We start from the raw sequence: 20,674 nt of genomic DNA, 5'->3' as shown, positions 1-20,674 counted from the left end.
CGGTTGAAGTGGTGCGGGTTGAAATGAGACGTTGGAGAGTGGAGAAATCGAATTTGAAATGAGGTCAAAATTAGAATTAGGATTTATATACTCTGATGTGCGAGCATTAAACGATGTGCGAGAATCGTGTAATGCTCGCACATCAGCGATAAATGTGTTATCGGGGGCATGTCCGTCATTTCACAAGGCGAAAAAACCCTTTTTGTAAGGTTTATCAACTGTGGGCCTTTTTTGGAATTGGGCATATTATGAGAGCCATTTAATCAAATTTTCTCAGAAAAAGAGGGGGAATTATTAAAGGTAATTTAGATCTTTGCTAAATAAAAAAAAGTTATTTTTGCAAATTTGATCAAATGATCCTCAAAAGAGGGTCATTCTCACAAATAACCTCCAAAATTTCAGTTTTTATATTTAACATTTTTTTATAATTTTGGACGATTTTATCCTTAATATTATTATTATTATTTTAATCTTTAATCCACTTTCTCTCTCATTTCACCGACCCACCTTCCCTCTTTTCCTTTCCCCTTCTCCGGTGGTCCCCCGCGACCAACTGTCACCCCTCCCACCCCTCCCCATTCTCATATCCTCCAAGCAACGCCTCGGAACGACGACCCCACAACGAGACTCACCTACAATGCCGGAGGACGACGAGACCCAACAACATTGCCGTGTAGACCTGACCGACTTCTTTCATTCCCATTTAGCCTTCAAAATGGGTATGTTCATTTCTTTCATTCCCATTTAGCTGAAGAACACTCTATATGGTTGTTACGTTTGAAATACTATGTCAAAATGTACATTTGAAATGCTGTGTCAAAATGGGTTTGTTTACTAAACGATCAACGACCCACGATCCACGATTCACGACCCACGCACCACGACCCACACACCACGACCCACGCACCACGACCCACGCACTGTTGCGTCCCACGACCCATGCACTTTACGTTCTTCTGTCGAATATGTATTCGGATGTTGGAAGATGGAAGGAAGCGATGAAAGTTAGGAAGCTGATGAAGAAAAGAGGAGTTGTGAAGCAGCCTGGTAGTAGTTGGATTGAAATCAAGAGCAGGGTGCATGTATTCATGGTGAAAGATGGAAGACATCCTCAAAGAAGAGAAATTTATTTACTTATTAGAAATCTTACTAAGGAAATTAGATTAGCTAACAATTTAGAGATGGACTTTGTAAGAAATCTTACAAGTTGCTGTTTAAACAGATGTTGGCTGGTTCCATGTATAAGTTAGAAACTAAAGTTTTGATTTATTTGCATCTCCTTTGATATATAAAGCTGTTCAACCAAGAAAATAAAGCATTTTGTTTTTGCAAATGATCTGTAATCAGTCATTTCCTTTTTGGAAGTTTGCAATTTCTTTACAGCCCTTTTTACAATAACACTTTATATAAGTACTTTTTGTTTCAAGATCTAGATTTGAATCTGGTTCCATATGAAAAAATGATGATAAATTTCCCAATTTATTCCCTGATTAAGTTTTGTTTTTAAACGTGTTCTCGTTGGATCAGATATTTTCTACAGATTACTATGTACTGGTTTTAGTTTAGCGAATGTGTTGAATGGTTTGGACTGGATGGATTTAATTCATATATAAATTCATTGACCTTTTATTTAAATTTCAAGTTAAAATTTCATTTTTAGTTTCAGGATTATGATTTTAAAGTTTAAACACTTCTGCTGCCTTAAACTTATTTGAAATAGTTTAATTTTGATGCAATCAATGTGTTTATTTGATCAACTAAGTACACTCCTGACTTTCATACGTCTCCAAGATTATGCTATAAACATCTAAATACAATTCACTAGGCATGCACTAGCAAGGGCAAGCCTTCTCCTTGCTTCCTTTTTGCGAGAAAATTCACTAGGCCTGCAGCAATTTATCTTCTCAACACGGTAAACATAGATTATTTCAACCTTTTACTTTTGTTGTTTTATTTAAGAAAAAATAATTAACTCCCTTTTGTTTTTTCTTCCGATTTCTCCAGTCTGTGTTGAGGTTTTAATGAAGCCAAACAATTGAACACATGCACGCAATCAAATGATAGATGGTTCTTGTCATCAAGAGGATTCTAGTTAGGTTTAAAAGGCTAGCTTATAGAGAAAATGTGTGTAACTAGTTCCATCAAATAAATAAGAAGAAATTTGTGTAACAACATCATGTACATTATTCATTTCATATAATAAAAAATTTAAGAAACTTGATTTGGACATTCTAATAGAATATGAAAATTGAAGAATATAGAATTTCACTAACATACCCATTTCTTTATCAAAACATAAATTGACAAAATCCAATTTAAATCAAATAGCACACACAACCCTTTTGAAAAAATAATTTATACATATCAAAATCATTTCAATGCTTATATATATCATCACACTGTATCAAATTTCCAACAGAAAAAAAAACTTTTGCGGTGAAGGTGGATCAAATACCTAACCTTCAGATTTTCAGTCTGACGCTCTCCCAACTGAGCTATCCCCGCTTATTAATAAGTTTGTTAAATTATTTTTACATATTGCGTGGTACGCAATTGAATTGCAATTGAATCCACGCCCCACCCACGCCCGAGCCCAAACCCTAAACCCTAAACCCTAAACCTCCACCCCACGCGCAACCCCCATGCCCAAGCCTAAGCCCACGCACTACCCCACTCCCACGATCCACGCCAACCCCACACCCCATTCATATTAAACTACATTTCTCGGATAAAAGCATTTCAAATGGCCAAAACAATAGAACTAACTAAGCATTTCAACCCTAACTAAAACCTGAATCATAAACTAAAACCCTAAAACTTCATACTCAACATGCAAAAAACGGAAAAATCATTGGGGAGTAGAACTAACTAAGCATTACTAACCTCAGTAATGTTGGGAGAATGTCGGGCTCAGCGTCTCCGGGGCTTGGCGATCGCCGGGAGTCGGCCTGGAAGCATTTGGCGATCAACGGCTAGGCAGACTCGAGGGGTAGGCGTCCGACGATCGTGGGGGAGTCGGTTGGGGCTGGAACCGTCCGGCTTGCGATCGTGGGGGAGTCGAATGGGGCTGGAAACGTCCGGCTTGCGATCGTGGGAATAGGGGGAAGGGGAGAGGAGGAAAACTGGCAAAAAGGGAAATGGGGGAAAGAAAAAAAAAAGAGAAGAAAAAAAAAAAGTTAATAAGAGTAAAAATGTCTAAATTTTTTTTAAAAAAATTTAAAATAAAAACTGAAATTAGTAAGGTTAATTTTGAGGATGACCTTATTATCAAATTTCGGGAAATTTGAGGAAATGACCCCAAAATAGGGCCAAATAGCCGATGGTGCGGGCCACTAATTTTTATAGCGCTGGTGACCCCCAAATTTTTTAATGACCATTTTACCCATGCGTCACGCACCCTCCAGGTGCGTGACGCACCCTGAACCCTATAAAGACTTAATTTTTTTTCATTTTCGTTTCAGTTTCTCTCTCATCCAGCCCCTTTCTTCCCGTCTTCTCCGCCGTGAACCCTAATAGCGGCGGAAAAGACTTTCTCTTCTTTTTCATCGCCGAAGAACCAATCGAAGAGGCACCGTCGATCATTCCACCATATTCAATGGTCTATAGCTGCGAAGAACTTCCAAACGCGAACTGCGGCTCCAACGGCGAACGACGACGGCCGAAACAAAAATTTCCACTATATTCGTTTATATTTTGTGTTTATTTCGTTTACATATGATTGTTTGTGTTGATTTCCTATACATATGATTGTTTGTGTGGATTTCCTTTACAGAACGTCATTGATTCGCCCTGATTCGTTGAATGCAGGTTGATTGGTTGGTTGCGTCACGCAGGGTGCGTCACGCAGGGTGCGTCACGCAGGGTGCGTCACGCAGGGTGCGTCACGCAGGGTGCGTCACGCAGGGTGCGCCACGCAGGGTGCGTCACGCAGGATGCGTCACGCAGGATTACAAATGAAAGTTGACGAAGAATCAATTGGAGGTTTATTCGTGGCGTTTCTTCATCAATGGAGGTATATTACCTTACATTTGCTGACTTCAAATTCTGTATTATTGGTGCTTTCATGTTAATGATGTTTTTTAACTAATATGTCCCGTTTACAGTGTGCTAGGCAAGGTTTTGCATTGAGTTTATCTGTCCTAGTTAGTTCTATCCCAAGCATCAAAATTGATGCATTGCTGAATCTCATAGTAGATACCCTGCCGGCCACTTCTTCAATGAAAGGACAGGTTACAAATGAAAGCCTCAATTTTTTTATATTTTTTTGCCAAATGGAATAATGTTCATTTTCATTAAATATTTAACTAGATGATGGTGGCCAATATAGGACATGCGAGATAATCTTTTGGGTCGATTATTTGCTTATGGTGCTATTGCACGATCCAAAAAGTTATCTGAAGATTGGAGAACTGACCAGAACTCAACGCAAATTGTTGAATTCATTGGTTCTCTAGTTGGCCTTGCATCCAAGAAGAGGTACCTTCAAGAGCCTGCTGTCTCAATAATTCTAGAACTAATTAACAAGGTAAATTTCTTCGACATGAGTACACTTATTTATCTGAGGTGTTCACTCATTTATATGATATGTTAATTGGGTGGTGTTTACAGGTATCTGCAGAGTCTGTCTTGAATGAGATTTTGAAGCACCAAGTCTTGGTGATTGGTTTAATGGTGCAATTGAAGCTGGAAATCCCGATGCATTGCTTCTAGCTCTTAAAATGAGAGAGAAAATATCTGTTGAAAGCAATGTCTTTGGGAAACTTCTTCCTCATCCATATATAGCTGGAAGCTTTTTTACAGTTGAACACTTGTCCTCTATTTCTAACTGCTTGAAGGTGATTCTCGTAATTGAATTTCTCTTGATTCTTCCTTTTATGCAAAACTAGTCTTAATCTTCTTTGTATGGCCTAACTTGTAGGAGTCTACTTTCTGTCAGCCTCGTGTTCATAGTATATGACCTGTCTTAGTGAATATTATCCTACCAAATGTGGTCTTGGAAGTAGACTCAACTCAAAGCTCGCATTCTGGAAAAAAACACAAAAGAAACCGCAAAGCTAGTTTGTTGGAAGAAGAGGTTGAGAAAAATCTGAAGTGCTTCTGCGAAGTTGTGTTGGAAGGATGTCTTTTTTTGTGCCAATTTGAGTTTTGCTGTAAACTCTGTACTGTGTATATATACAACACCTTTGTTATAGATTATTCTTCATTTAAGTTGGTTCAAACATTTAATTTATTTATCTTTTTTTATTTGTTATTTGATAAGAGAAGTGTGATTGAGGTAAATCTTTGAATTTTGAACGAAATGATTCAATGGTTTAGTTTCAAGTTATAGAGGGTTAAACAAATCTGGATAGTTACAAATAAATTGTGATTTGTGAACCAGAAGTTGTGATTTGAGGTAATGTAATGCTTTACAATTATTGAGTAATGTGTGATTTACAAACCAATGTAATTACATATAAAGTTCCCAACATATTTGATTTACAAACAAATAAGAAACGATTTATAAAAGACAGTATAAAGACACATATCATTTGATCTTTGTTGATCATAAAAGAGATCGATCAGATCCAAAAATTAGGGTTCTTCGTCGTCATTATCCTGCACTAAGATGATTAACATGTCACATGTCGATCTGGCTCTGCAATCTCACGTTCTCTCTTTCTACATGAGACATTTTATTTCTCTCCTCCAACAGATGAACTTGTAGGTGTTCAACACATTTTGCATCTTCTTCCAATTGCTCATTTAACTCATCAATCTCTCTATCCTGAGTTTTCAACAGACAATGGAGAAATATGTGACAAACTATGTCATCAAATTAAAAATAGAAGCTAATCAATCTACTACAATCCTAAACTACAAAATTTGGCTTTTATGGGCCACACAGCTTGGATTGACACCAGATAGCTATATAGATCCAATTTGAGAAAGATTTCATAATCAAGAATAAACTAACATGCTTCAAGCTTTCAACACTCTAAAATCAGTTGTCAGTTACCCTCATTTCTTCAAAGAATAAATTGGGTATTTCAACAGGGCATTTCATCAACCTAATATATTTGAACTGTTAACACAAAAAAGAAATAACATATTCAGATGGTTGCTACTATCAATCGAGAGACACCGTAACAGTGAAATGCAAATACTAACTATAAATGGTTTGGGGTGCGTCACTCAGGTGCGTCACGCACCTGCGTTACGCACCTGCGTTACGCACCTGCGTTACGCACCTGCGTTACGCACCTGCGTTACGCACCTGCGTGACGCACCCGGATTTCGCCGCCGGTGACATTTACCTAATCAATCCCTAATCCCTAAACCCTAACAAACAATGCGTTCAAATAAAGGAAGAAGTAAGCATACCAGTAGCAGAAAGAGACATCTCCTTCGTTGGGATTCCGCCGTCTTCATTGGGATTCCTTCGTCGGTGGTTGTCCTTTTTAGAGAGAAGGAGGAGAAAAGGAAGTGAAGAAAGAGAAGAAGAAAGAAAGAAATGAAAAGAAAGAGAAAAACTGTAATTTTTTTTATTATATAGTAAGGGCATTGTGGACTTTTCACAATGCCCTCAGGTGCGTCACGCAACCGGAGGGTGCGTGACGCAACAGGGGTATTTTCGGCAGAAAATTGTTTGGGGGTCACCAGCGCTATAAAAATTAGTGGCCCGCACCAAACATAATTAGGCCCCTTTTTGGGGTCATTTCCTCACATTTCCCCAAATTTCCCGTTTCATTTTATAAATTTTCCATAACCTAATTACTTTGCAACTTCTCCCGGCGCCGCGTTCTGGAATGTATATAGAGTGAGTGAAAATAAGAAAAACAAACTCTCGCTAGCTCCTCCATGATGACAGTTACTGGTATATAGATGGCGATCAGAGACAGATGAACTCAAGCTTGTTGCGGATGACTGATGATTTTCGTGCGATTGATTGCGATTTTCCACCAGCGAAGAATGAGAAGGCAAGGCACACGCTGCCTTCTCCATTCTCTTTCAGATCCTTCCGCAAGATCGACTAACCGGAGCCTTCTATTGACAGATTCAATCGCAACTGGAAATTGATGGAGAAACTATGCTTTCAGCTCAAACGATTCTGATTCCGAAAGCTTCGTCGCGACTTACTCTTCTCGGTGGTCTCCAAAAATCGTCTATTTTTATGGCTCTCCATGCTCGTAATCGTTGTTTGAGGAAATTCATTGTGAGTAGCTTTCGACCGACTTCTATGTTTCACCATGATGCCTCATCAAATTCTTCTGATAGATTCATACTGAACAAAATCATGACAAAATCTCTTCCAACAAATAGTGTTGATGAAATATTTAAATCCCTCAGCCACGATCAAACTTGCAAATCACTCCCAATATCTGATCATGTTATGGATACTATACTTTATAGATACAGAGATGATTGGAAGTCTGCATTAGGCATTTTTAAATGGGTGAGGTCTCTTCCACATTACAAACCTTCCCAGAAACTGTATGATATTATGATTGATATATTAGGTAAAGCAAAATCATTCGATAGTATGAAGGAACTATTAGAGGAAATGCGGCAAGACAATAATGTCACCCTACACACGATAGCTAAGGTTATGAGAAGGTTGTCTGGTGCAGGAAAGTGGGAAGATGCAGTCAAGGTGTTTGACGAATTGACAACTTTTGGATTGGAAAAGAATACAGAATCCATGAATCTATTGCTCGACACTCTCTGCAAAGAGGAGAGAATCGATGAAGCTCGTTCGGTTTTCCTTCAACTCAAACCGAACATCGTTCCAAATGCTTACACGTTCAACATCTTCATTCACGGCTGGTGCAAGGTGAATCGTGTGGATGAGGCTCATTGGACGATCCAAGAGATGAAAGGATACGGTTATCCCCCTTGTGTAATCAGCTACTCGATAATCATCCAATCGTATTGTCTTATAAAAAACTTCTATAAAGCCTACGAAACCCTAAAAGAGATGAAAGACCAAGGCTGCCCGCCGAACATCATCACATACACAACAATCATGAGTCTTTTGGTAAAATCGGAGGAGTACGAAGAAGCCTTAAGAATAGCAGACGAAGCTAGAAGAACAGATGAATGCAAACCGGACACACTCTTCTACAACGTATTGATAATCGCTCTAGGGAAAGCAAACCGACTGGAAGAAGCTGTTAATGTTTTCAAGGTAGAGATGATGAAAACGAAGGCTAAGCCGAGTACATCAACCTTCAATTCAATGATTATGATCTTTTGCCATAATAAACTCGAAGAGAAGGCTCTGGAAGTCCTCGGGGAATTGGAGGATTCGGCTTTTTGTAGACCGGATGCTCAATCGTTCTATCCATTGATAAAATTGTGCCTTAGAAATAGGAAGTTGGATTTGTTGAGGATTTTGTTGGATAAGATGGTTAACAAGCATCTTATCGGATTTAACCTAGCGACGTATACTCTTCTGATACACGGGCTTTGTAGGGCGGATGAGTGTGAATGGGCTTATCAACTGTTTGAGGAGATGATTAGCAAAGACATAATGCCTTCACAACTTACTTTCCAATTTCTTTTGGATGAAATAAAGCAACGAACGCACATGTATGATGCAGCTGAGAGGATAGAAGTCTTCATGAAGCAAAAGTGATAGCTTTTGAGGTAATTTTTTGAGATAGTTTGATAATTATGTTCCTCTTCTCGATTAATTCTCCATTTTTAGCATATGTTGATGATGATTGAAGAGAAAAAGGAATTAGAATCTTGTTATTGAGACAATTGAATCCCAGATTAGTTACAAGATTTCACTTCAATAACCTTTTTTTCGCAAAACTTACTTTCCAATTGCTTTTGGATAAAATAAAGCAATTCAGGAACATGTATATGATGCAACTGAGAGGATAGAAGGCTTCATGAAGCAAAAGAGAGTAGAAATAGTTTCATAATTATGAAGCAATATGTTGTTTTTGATTAAATTAATATTATCTATTTATGAAGATGGATGAAATAACATATTCTTACTATCTAACCACTGATTCTTATAAAGTAACTAACCATGACAAGTTTCCATTTAATTTACAGGTTTCTTTATACTTGAACTCTTCTCTTATCTCATTTTAGATTTTATCTATTGCACAGTTAGAGAATGATTATGTTTGAAATATTAGGGCATTTAAAAAATAATTGAGGTAAGAAATCTTGTAGTAGTATAAAATTAAGTGAAGTGACAATTATATATAAGAACATTGAAAGGAATGCTATAATTTAAATCGCAGTCAGAATATGCATTGTTGAAGTGATAATCTAATAGTAAGATATCAAACATTTTTACCCAAATAATAGCTGAACGTTCAGGACGAATTATGCTGCTGCTTTTGGGTCTTAAGTCTTAACAAACATTTTTAGACGGTCTGTGAGTTGTTTTCTATACATGATAGCAAAGAAGTTGCAAACTACAATACAGGTTGATTATGTATTTATTTGCTTGCCCCTTGGTGGTTAGCTGACATCATTAAAGTTTCGTCATCTTCTTGGAATAATGTGGACAAAAGAGTCTCTCCCTGTTAATAACATTTGTTTCCCCACCATAATACTCATCATTTGCTAAATTGGCTCTTAAGTCCGGATTTCAATTCCGAAATTTTCTTTATATATTGGTCTTTCAGTTCTGATCAATGTTTTATAATAATAATACATGGCTGCTACAGGTAAAGAAGAGAAACTGAGTGAACATGAAGATAAAATCCCGTGTCAATGGAATCCTCCCAAGATTCCAGTCAGCGACGTCTATGAAAGAAGATGGATGTTTGATGTCTTTTCCAGATATAAGTTAAAAAAGGTGTCGAAAACAGTGGCCATCCAAGGTGGTTATTCTGACCTTCAATTACTCAATAAAGGAGAAATCTTGGGCCATATATTGCACAAGTACACTGAGCTTCACATAGGAATGGTTCAGGTAGCAGTCAATCCCCTTTACTATACAAGGCCTGAATTGCTCTGTTTTTGTTTGTCTCCGCGATGGTAGTGTGTTATCATTTGGGGACTCTCGGTTAGAAGTTGTCAAGACATCTCTCAGCAACGGTCCCATATATTTCGTTAACCATCCGGGTAAAAAGGTTTCATTGGAGGTCAGCACAACAAACATCCTAGACAAATTAACCTTGAACATCAGAACGACTGGACTCCCTAAGGAGGGCGGTCAGGGACATTTAGTGGTTGTTTATAGGATTTTCTATAAGGTATTGGTCGGGTGCCAATCAAAGTCTAAAAAGGTTTCTAAACAAGGTGGAACCATTTTTGTGGAATCCAACTTTTTGAGGCATGACAAGGTTGGTTCTGATTGTACAAGTTATCAACTGGAGTTCTTTATTGTATCCAAACAAATGGATCACATATGAGGATGCTGGTGGCAGTGGAAGCGGGCGAAAAACTTGGTGAACAAAACGGGGCTTGCTCTTCTTCGACCAAGAATTGTTTAACTCGGCGGCTCACAGGGCGGTCTGATGTGGCTCCAGAGTGAACCAGTGGATCTTTTTCCATGACTTTGCTGAATGGTCAAAATGGGGAATATAAGTCCTCTCATAGGGACTAATGGAGAGATTAGGAGGAATTGTAGGGTGGTTAATTAATTAATTATGTTTGCCGTTTAAATTAAATTATTTAAAAAAAAAAAATCTATACTCATAATTATTATCTTATTAATTAATTTGAAATATCAAATTATCTTAAGTACAAACTTCAAAATAATTATATTTCAGTATTAATTAGACATATATATATATATATATATATATATATATATATATACTTTAGTCAATATATATACTTAAATTAGTTTAATTTTTAGAATAAAGCTCACTATTTACTTGTATTATAGTCTAATTTAAATAAATAAATTTTACTTGTATGATAAATTGATTTATTTTGTCTCTTACCTATGTATAGAGGTTAATTATGTATATATGTATATAAATTGGCTCAAATTTAGTATAAAAAAATGAGATAGATAAGTATATATATATTGAAATTAAAAAAATATATAAATTATATATTTTCTCATATATTAATACTAAATATATTTTAAAATTATATAAATGATGTGTATGTATATTAATAATATATATATATAATTTTAAATTATTTATCTAACTGAAAGATTAAATAATAAAAAATTGTTAAATTTAATTTATTAACAAATTAGTTAATAAGAGATGATAATAAAATAAATTTAAATTTAATAATTAATGTATTATTGTTTTATTTGATTTATGATAAATTATTTAGTTGTTAATAAATTTTTATAATATTAAATTAAATAATATTTAAAATTTAAATTAATTTATCGTTTTTGACATATCATTTATCGTGATTGTTTACCAAGATGTAGATCCATATTAAAAGAATCTAACTTCATCAAGAAGACCAAAACTACATAAGAAACACATAATATTTGTGAAAAAAATGGCTTCAAAAAACTCTACGTCAGGAAAACATTAGCATGAACATGAAAATCGGTCCAGGTTCTACTACAAAATCTGTCTTTTGATGATTTGTGTTGTTCAAAATGGGATGCATTTGCCAGTGCTGAAAGAATGTTGAATGTTAGTGCTGCTGTCGATACAAGTCAGAGCCTGGTTGTTCAAATTAGTGATCTTGTCAAATCACATGTACCCAAGAAAATGACCTCAGATCCTTTTCATAGAGGCTGCTTTCTCTGAAATATGTCAAAATTTTCAGAAGTCTAAATCTGGATCTGGCGGACTGTTTTCTTGACAATTCATATCATGAATTTGAGATATGAAAATTCCATGGAAAATGATTTTCAAATGTCAATTTTCAATTAGTCATACTTGACTCACGAGTGAGATTATACTTTAATAAACATAATTATACAAAGTGTAATGAATTGAATAATACTTATTTTCTCATCAGAATAAAAACTTCATAAATATCTATAAAATAACTAAACTGAAATACAACCAAATTACAAACTCCTATTAAAGTTAGAGATCCAAATTACAAACTCCTATTAAAGTTAGAGATCGTCGATCTTTATGACACTCATAGGAGTAATATTCTCCTGAAAGACATTAGACGATAAACTCATTGTCAAGGAGTTCATAACCGCATAGTTTGTACATAAATATTTTATAAAAAATTATCAACTTTGTATAATTTCTTTCGTAATAAGAAATTGATATCAATATCACTTAATTTGATGTCTAGTAATATATCACATTCCGCTGCAATAGTGGATGTAGTCGTATGTGTTTGTTTCACACTTCTTCAAAACTAAACCAGCTAGCGAAAATTATAACTTGAAGTGAATTTCATACTGTTTTGGCATCACATAAGATCGGAGTTAGAATACTCAATCATCTCAAGACTATCCGACCTCTTATATGTGAGCATTTAATTGTTAATTCTTTTTAAATATCTCATAACATTGACTACTAAATGTCAAACAAAATTTGTGGTAAACAATGCCACTCACATGTAAAACCATAAATAGGCGTTTACTGGATGGTTTCCCAAAGTAACCTTGTTTGTCGTCCACTTTCCCAAACTAGGTTAGTTTGTTCATTCATTCTCAAACTAACCTAGTTTACTATTCAAACTCAGTTTTTTTTATTAATTAAAATTCATTATATATAAACTAAATTATTTATATTTTGACATATATTTTAAATTATTATTTATATAAATTAAATTATTTATATTTTGATATATATTTTAAATTATTATTTTTATAATTTGATTATTTATATTTTGATATATAATTTAATTTGATTATTTTTTATAAATTTAATTATTTATATTTTAATATATATATATATATATATATATATATATTTACATTTCAACTATTATTTATATAATGTAATAAATATTCCCTTTAACATTCTAATAAATAATTGATAAATACTAATAAATTTAAAACATTTGAAAGTATATTTATGAGGCAAAATGTACTGTATTTGCATGTCCGTGGAAAATTCGAGCTATAATAAATAAGCGACATGGATACTTTCAAATCACTAAACTTCTTGGGTCAACCTAACTGTCTTTCAAATCTTTTATAAATATATTTCAAATATTTTAAATTTATTAGTATTTATCAATTATTTATTAGAATGTTAAAAAGAATATTTATTACACTATATAAATAATAATTGAAATGTAAATAAATAATCAAATTTATAAAAAAATAATTAAATTTAAATTATATATCAAAATATAAATAATTAAATTTATAAAAATAATAAAATATATATCAAAATATAAATAATTTAGTTTATATATAATGAATTTTAAATGTAAAAAAAAACGAGTTTGAATAGTAAACTAGGTTAGTTTGAGAATGAATGAACAAACTAGGTTAGTTTGGGAAAGTAAACGCCAAACAAGGTTACTTTGGGAAACCTCCCACTGAACTTGTGATACACAAATAATCAACTAAATTCACCTCAAAACTAAAAGAGAGAATTATTATTTTGTGAAATTTATGGTACCACCAACGACGCTTCTTTAAATCCATATATGAATTTCTTTAATTTGCAAACTATATTAATTTGGTCTCTCGACACCAAGTTTTTTCGTTACACCAAATTGTTTTCAATGTATCTATTGAAAAAACCCTTAACATCTATTTTGGTAAAACTCCATATAAAAATATGCAACGAGTACCATAAATTGTCATTAAAGAGTAATTCAATTAAATTGAATTGTCACAAAGACACTTGATTTTGAAGTTGTTGATTTTGTATTTAATGAATTTGATCAATACTATCTTGTTAATCTTGATTTTTGAATATTATCATCAATATATATAAAATCCTTATCAATGTCAAAAATATTTGAGATATAAATCAAATCTTTCTCAATAAAAATTATTGATCTAAATTATTTTTAAAGACAAAATCATTTTTAAAGACAAAATCATTTCTCCCTTCAAACTCAATATCCTCAAAAAAAAACAATATTACAAATTTACAATCTCTTCTAAAAAAAACTATTTTTAACTTTACATAATAAAAATTATAGCCCTTAATCACTTAGAATATTCATTAAAGTACTTGCTCACATTTATAAATTTAAATAACAATTAAATTCAAATAAATATTTATCCCATCTCAAAATACTTAATGCAAAATTAATATCAAGTCTTTGGACAATAATATTAATTGTTAATAGTATTTTAGTGTAACGATCAAACATTAATAATAAGACATGTTAAATAATCAATCTATCTTTCAGACTTTTATAATTATTACATATTTATCATCATAAGTATTAATGCAATTTTATCAATTAATTATCATCTTTTGGGCCAAATAATATAATCACATAAATTACACAATACTACCATTCAATTTTTTTTAATTAATTTCAACAAATATTCTCACTTTGTTGATTATTTGTATCAATCAATATATACCATCTAAATAATAAACAATAATAACATTAATTTGAATTTAAATATCATATAGAACCCAAATCAATAATATATAATTTATCAAATTATATATATATATATATATATATATATATATATATAATATTCATAAATCTTAATAATGAATTAACTAGTCAAATAGATAATTCAAATATATCTTAATTCATAATATATATGAATCTTCGTATATATAAATAAATAAATATATATATATATATATATATATATATATATTTATATTTATATTTATATTGATAATTTCAAACGAATTATGAAGAATATATATATATATATATATATATATATATATATATATATAATTTGAAATTATCATAAATTCATACATATATATATCTTAAATCATGATATTTATCTCACAATATTAAATTAGGACGACTCTGATATCAATTGTTAAAATTATCCTAATTAGATCCTAATTTAAATTGTGAAATTTAAATATGAATACGAAAAACGTATATTTATTGTAAGTATGAATCTTCTATTTCCTTGTAATAGAAAATGTCTTTAATCTTATATTTCTTTAGATGGAATAGATCTTCAATTGATGAGTACGTCAATAGTTTCTCTCTCTGTCGATGGTGACGCAAATGAGAATTGTCCGTACTTCAAATGAGGACTATTACCGTTATAAATAACCAACTTTATGTTAGTTATTATAGTTTGATCATTTTTTAATTTAGGTCCTTCATAAAATTAAAAATGTCATTTTGATATCCCTACTTTATATTCATGACAAATCATAAACCATAAACTTAATTTCACATTAGATCATATTATTTTGATATTTGCACAATTATTTAATATACTAGTGACCCTATAAATTCCAATACGATCACCACTAAAAATGCCCTAAATTGAAATAAAAATTGAACCCGTGATGCAGGGATGGACCCATGAATCGGAAATGAGATGGGCTTGAAAAAAAATTAGGGAGCTTAAATAAATAACGATAAAGTTTTAGATTAAACGAGTGAAAAAATATAATTTAAAAAAAAAATATAGGGTAATGTCACATTTTTACCGTAAAAAAAATAAATTAATTATTTTTTTCGGGGTGAACCGAGCCCCTACATAAATTCGTTCCTACCGTTACGTTAGATCTCTTAGACACCACTTTTCTCATTTGAACCTTAATTAAAATCAATAAATAATGTTTTAAATATATTTCAATTTATGTTTGATTTCCAAACATAATCTTAACCACCCCCATGTGTGTTCAAATGGAGGCATTAGTAATGATTCCAAGCTCCCAACTTCCACATGCTCCCATGACCCTTTAATAAATATTCTAATAAGTGTGGAAAATTTTCCCTTGCCAAACAAGTCCCCCAAGACATCCAGTAAATAAGCTTATATTTCATTTCTGCAAGACTAAGTATGGGTAGCACTAATTTAATGGCCGACAAGTTTCTGATTTTGGGTTCTCTTTAAAGTTGTATCAATTTATTTCTTAATTTAAGTTAGTAATTTTTTTAAAAAGAAGGATTTTATTACTTACTACACTTGTTTATTTTAGTTCATACTGTAAATATCTTAATTAAAATATTATCTTGAATAACACATTTGGTAGAAATGTTCAAATTGCACTCTACTTTGTGATGATACATACAAACCATCTGACTTAACAAATGACATTTCGTCTTGACATTGTTACCGTTTATGTCGTAAGTGCGTATGTGCACCACGAGACAAAATAAATCTAACATTTATTTGTCAGGACAAGAGTGACGACTATGATAGTTTATAGTCAATGAACCATGTGTATGAATCCTTTGTCGGGTTTGAGTATTTCCAGCAAGATTTTATGGTCAATTTCAGTTTATAAATGGACTAAGTTTGAAAAGTAGCCAACTTGTATATCACATTACCTCAATATGGATCACTCTAGTCTTGGCTAAAGCCCTATATAGTCATATTTTCTGGATAAATCCAATAAAGTTAATGCACTCATAGGTCATTTTTCTATTAAATCAATAATAAATTGTAATTTTTTGTCTGCATTATATTTGTCATCATCTTTTGATAAGAGCTAAATACATTGTTTCCAAATTAATACTAGTTTTCAAATAATTGATTTGTTTTTTCTTTATCACAAACACACCAATATCTTTGACAGTTTTTCTTGCTTCTTGTTGAAGGCTAGAAGTTCCCTCCCATGCATTTCCCATTTCTATATATATATTTTTTAAATTTGTATTGAAATTAATTTTTGATTATTATAATATTTAAAGAGAGAAGTGCATTGACATATTCTTGGGTATAGTTGTGGGTTTCATGTGATGGATAGATAGTCAAAGCACTCCATCTCCTTTATTGGTTAATTGAATTATTGTTTTACTGGGTTTCATGAGATATGCTCCATATACATTAAAAAAATAATAATTTATTATAGTTTTTTATTTTTTTAAATGCTATAAATATTTTATGTTTTATTGAAAATATATAATAATTTAAATTATAATTTTGGTTAGTTGATTAAATGTTATGATAATGTAGTGTGATTTCAAGTTTAAATCTTAGTCATGTAAGTTTTAAAAAAAAAATAATTAAAAATAAAATAAAAGTAATTTTAAATTTAAGGAAAGAATATCTTAATTCTATCTGATCATGTGAAGATTCAAACCCATGATCTTGAGAGGGACGTGAATTCTTGCATTTTACAATGGAGTTAACGAGTTTTCATAATTTATTTAAGTTTATAAATAGTTTAATTTTCAGTTTTTGTTGATTAATTCACAACATTTTATGCCAAGAATTTTAATAAATTGTACTAATTTGATTTTTGTTTCCAATTCTTATCTAATTGATTGTGACATAAATAAAATGTATGATTTTGTTTAGATAAATAATAATTGGTGACAGGATTATATTTTAGTCTATCACGTTAAGAACAAACTAGTGACGAATGAGACTGTTACATTAAAACGGATAAATCTAAAGGTGATTATTATAGTCAGGAACGTTACCTCTTAATTTCAAACGAAAATAAGTTGAAAAATTATATAAATACAAAAAATATTATATATATATATATATATATATTAATTAATAATTATTTATATTGGATGTCAACTCATGATTAAGTGGGTCCTCCTCCTTATTCCTCCGCCGGCGACCGCGTTATTAAGGCAGCAGCTTTCTTTGATTTCTTTGATCCATTAATTTATTAATTAAACTAATTATATTTATCTTTTAATTAATTAATGCCAGCTAAATGTTTCATATTCTTCAACTATTTGGACACATTCGTCAAATTTTCATAATATTTAAATACTTACAATTAAGACTATTCATCTATTCTCTTAATATATATAGATTAAGTCCTACTTGTCATTTTATTTGAGTTTCCCTTTCCCTTGACCAATTCAAGGGTATTTATAACCGACCAAGGCATAAGTCAATTCTTATTTTTAAATTTAAAAAGTGTTTATTACAAATTTATCATATTATTATTAATTTTACCAGGGGTAATATAATCACTTAGTAGATAAAAAGAAAAAAAAGTTATGTACAATCTGTCTGTAAAATTGTAAAATTTATATTCAGACGGTTGATATGTGAGCAAATAGTTTAAATAATTATTCCAATGAATTTTTGGTGAATTATCTGATTGGAAAAAATCGTTGAATATTTAACGATCGTAGTTGTTCGATATATATAATTTATAATGTTATTATTTTGACGTTTTTTTATATTCGTTCGAAAAAACTGTTGAATTCGGTTGAAAATTTAATCGTTTTCAAGATTATAAGAATTCAATAATCTGTTAGATCGATCCTGACTTATTTGTAACTTATTTATGTTTTTATTCTTATTTTCGTTTGATGTATTTTTATTTTATTTTCTCTCAATCAGTTTTATTTTTTTTTCTACTTAAATCACCCTGATAAAAAAAATCATATCACAATATTATTTAAATATTTTTTTCTTTCGTTTTTTTGTTTGTTTTATTAAAAAGTTGTTATTTTATGCTATAGAAAATGATTGATTATATAACGATTTATTTAAAAATATTTTTAAATAGTTAATATATATGAAATAAAAACAAGCTAACATTTGTCTCTATAAATAGGAAGTACATGCAAGGCTCAAACTCACAAACCAAGCTTTCATTAGCACTTATAACTCGTGAGATCTCATATCTTGATCAATATCATCATCAATAACATTAATAACCATTTCCCTTCAATTTCTATCTTGAATATCATCATCATCATCATCAATGGCAAGAATTATATCCATCCTCTCACTAACATTAATAATAACTATATCCCTTCTTTCTATCTCCGGCACCAACGCCCAGCTTCGTAACAACTTCTATGGCGTCTCTTGCCCCAATCTCCAGACCATCGTCTTCAACGTCATGAGAGATTCCGTCCGTCAACAGCCCCGTCTCGGCGCCTCCATCCTCCGCCTCTTCTTCCACGACTGCTTCGTCAACGTATGTAAATTTTAATATGTTTTATCACTAAGTTATGAGTCTCCACCACTATTTCGGTAATTATTTAATTATATGTTTCTAATTAAATCATATGTATTTATAATAGGGATGCGACGGATCGGTACTACTAGATGACACTCCGACGTTCACTGGGGAGAAGAACGCTCTGGCCAACCGGAACTCGGCTAGGGGATTCGAGGTCATCGACACCATTAAAACTCGCGTGGAAGCCGCTTGCAACGCCACTGTTTCTTGCGCCGATATCCTTGCCCTAGCTGCACGAGATGGAACCACACTTGTAAGTACTAATATTAAACAACTAATTAATGAACTAAGTTAAGTTAATGTTAAAATATTATATATCTATGTATTATTTTTTAAAAGAATAGAAGTTGTCTAGTAAGGACAAATATAATTAAGGTGGACTTGACTTAAGAGAATCGAATCCATTGTTTGATTTTAAGATATTTTCACACTAGTGTTATTGTGTTATCAGATAATTAATATAAATTTTATTATTTTTAAAAGGTAATAAAGATTTTTTGTATGGTCTTCAGCATAGTACATGCCCTATCTAACCTAATGGTCGGACATGTTGTCATTACAATAAAATGTTTTAATAATTAGTTTACTTTAGAAATTAATTAAAATATTGTATAATTCTTAATTAGTTGGGAGGACCGTCATGGGGTGTGCCACTGGGGCGGAGAGACGCGAGAACAGCTAGCCAGAGTACAGCCAACTCGGACTTACCATCCCCCTTCGCAAACTTGGCTGCCCTCATCTCCTCGTTCTCAAACAAGGGGCTTTCAGCCCGGGACATGACCGCCCTCTCGGGCAGCCACTCAATCGGCCTGGCTCAATGCTTCACTTTCAGGCCGCGTATCTACAACGACACCAACATCGACCCGCGTTTTGCCACCCTACGTCGATCCACTTGCCCACAGGACGCGAACACTGGCGGATCCAACTTGGCCCCTCTCGACATTCGGACCCCTAATCGGTTCGATAGCAATTACTATCAGAACTTGATTAACCGACGGGGCTTGCTCCACTCGGACCAAGAACTGTTCAATAACGGTTCCCAAGATGCCTTGGTGCGGCTCTACAGCACGAATCAGAGGATCTTTTTCCAAGACTTTGCCTCTGCCATGGTGAGAATGGGGAATTTAAGTCCTCTTACAGGCACTAATGGGGAGATTAGGAGGAATTGCAGGTTGGTTAATTAATTAAATAATGATTGCATGCATGGTTTAAGTAATAATTCAAGCATAAGGGCTTCAATGGTTGGCTTATTTACAATTACATTAATTAGCTATAGCTAATTAATTCTGTATCCTCTTTTAATTAATTTCCTTTACTTTGAAAAGTTTGCAAAAATGTAAGAATGAATGAATATTATATATATTCAAAGATTTAATTTTTCGTGTCGATTTGGTTTAAATTGAAATAGGAGACTTTACTTTTTTGGGTAAAATAAGTGACTCTTCGACCCTGGATAATTAAGATATATATATAATTAAGAATGTCTTTATAAGCTTTTAACTTTTTGGAAACTAACGATAAAATCATTTTATTAGACAAGTTATTGCAATTTAAATTATGTCATTAAATACATTATTGTGAAAGTTGAAATAATTTAAAAACATGTTATCACAAAAGTTTAAATGATTTAAATTAAATAATGGTTGCCAATATAAAAAGAATAAGAATAAGAAATCTCCTGTGTCATAATATGTACAGGACCGGATTTTGTTAATTATTTTTAGACATGACAATGTACCTGATTA

At 32.2% G+C, this 20,674-nt stretch overlaps 2 protein-coding genes and 1 non-coding gene across 3 annotated transcripts; 2 read left to right on the top strand and 1 right to left on the bottom strand.

The window, feature by feature from the left end:
• Positions 1-2,432: 2,432 nt before the first annotated feature.
• On the bottom strand, positions 2,433-2,505 carry TRNAF-GAA. Its single transcript has one exon. It is a non-coding gene; the product is annotated as a tRNA-Phe (tRNA).
• A 4,305-nt stretch (positions 2,506-6,810) lies between these two features.
• LOC124922072 (pentatricopeptide repeat-containing protein At3g04130, mitochondrial-like) lies at positions 6,811-10,681 on the top strand. Its single transcript, XM_047462798.1, has 2 exons — positions 6,811-8,628; positions 9,675-10,681. The coding sequence occupies exon 1, from the start codon at positions 7,070-7,072 to the stop codon at positions 8,615-8,617; it is 1,548 nt and encodes a 515-aa protein (XP_047318754.1). The 5' UTR covers positions 6,811-7,069; the 3' UTR covers positions 8,618-8,628; positions 9,675-10,681.
• A 7,962-nt stretch (positions 10,682-18,643) lies between these two features.
• On the top strand, positions 18,644-20,129 carry LOC124921264 (peroxidase P7-like). The gene is made up of 3 exons (XM_047461893.1): positions 18,644-18,884; positions 18,991-19,182; positions 19,556-20,129. The coding sequence occupies exons 1-3, from the start codon at positions 18,666-18,668 to the stop codon at positions 20,111-20,113; spliced, it is 969 nt and encodes a 322-aa protein (XP_047317849.1). The 5' UTR covers positions 18,644-18,665; the 3' UTR covers positions 20,114-20,129.
• The last annotated feature ends 545 nt before the right edge of the window (positions 20,130-20,674 follow it).

The sequence above is a fragment of the Impatiens glandulifera genome, chromosome 1, assembly GCF_907164915.1.
Source record: "Impatiens glandulifera chromosome 1, dImpGla2.1, whole genome shotgun sequence".
In the NCBI taxonomy this organism is placed as follows: Eukaryota; Viridiplantae; Streptophyta; class Magnoliopsida; order Ericales; family Balsaminaceae; genus Impatiens; species Impatiens glandulifera.
Note: the sequence above shows the minus strand (reverse complement) of the source record. Positions and strands in the feature narration are given on the sequence as shown.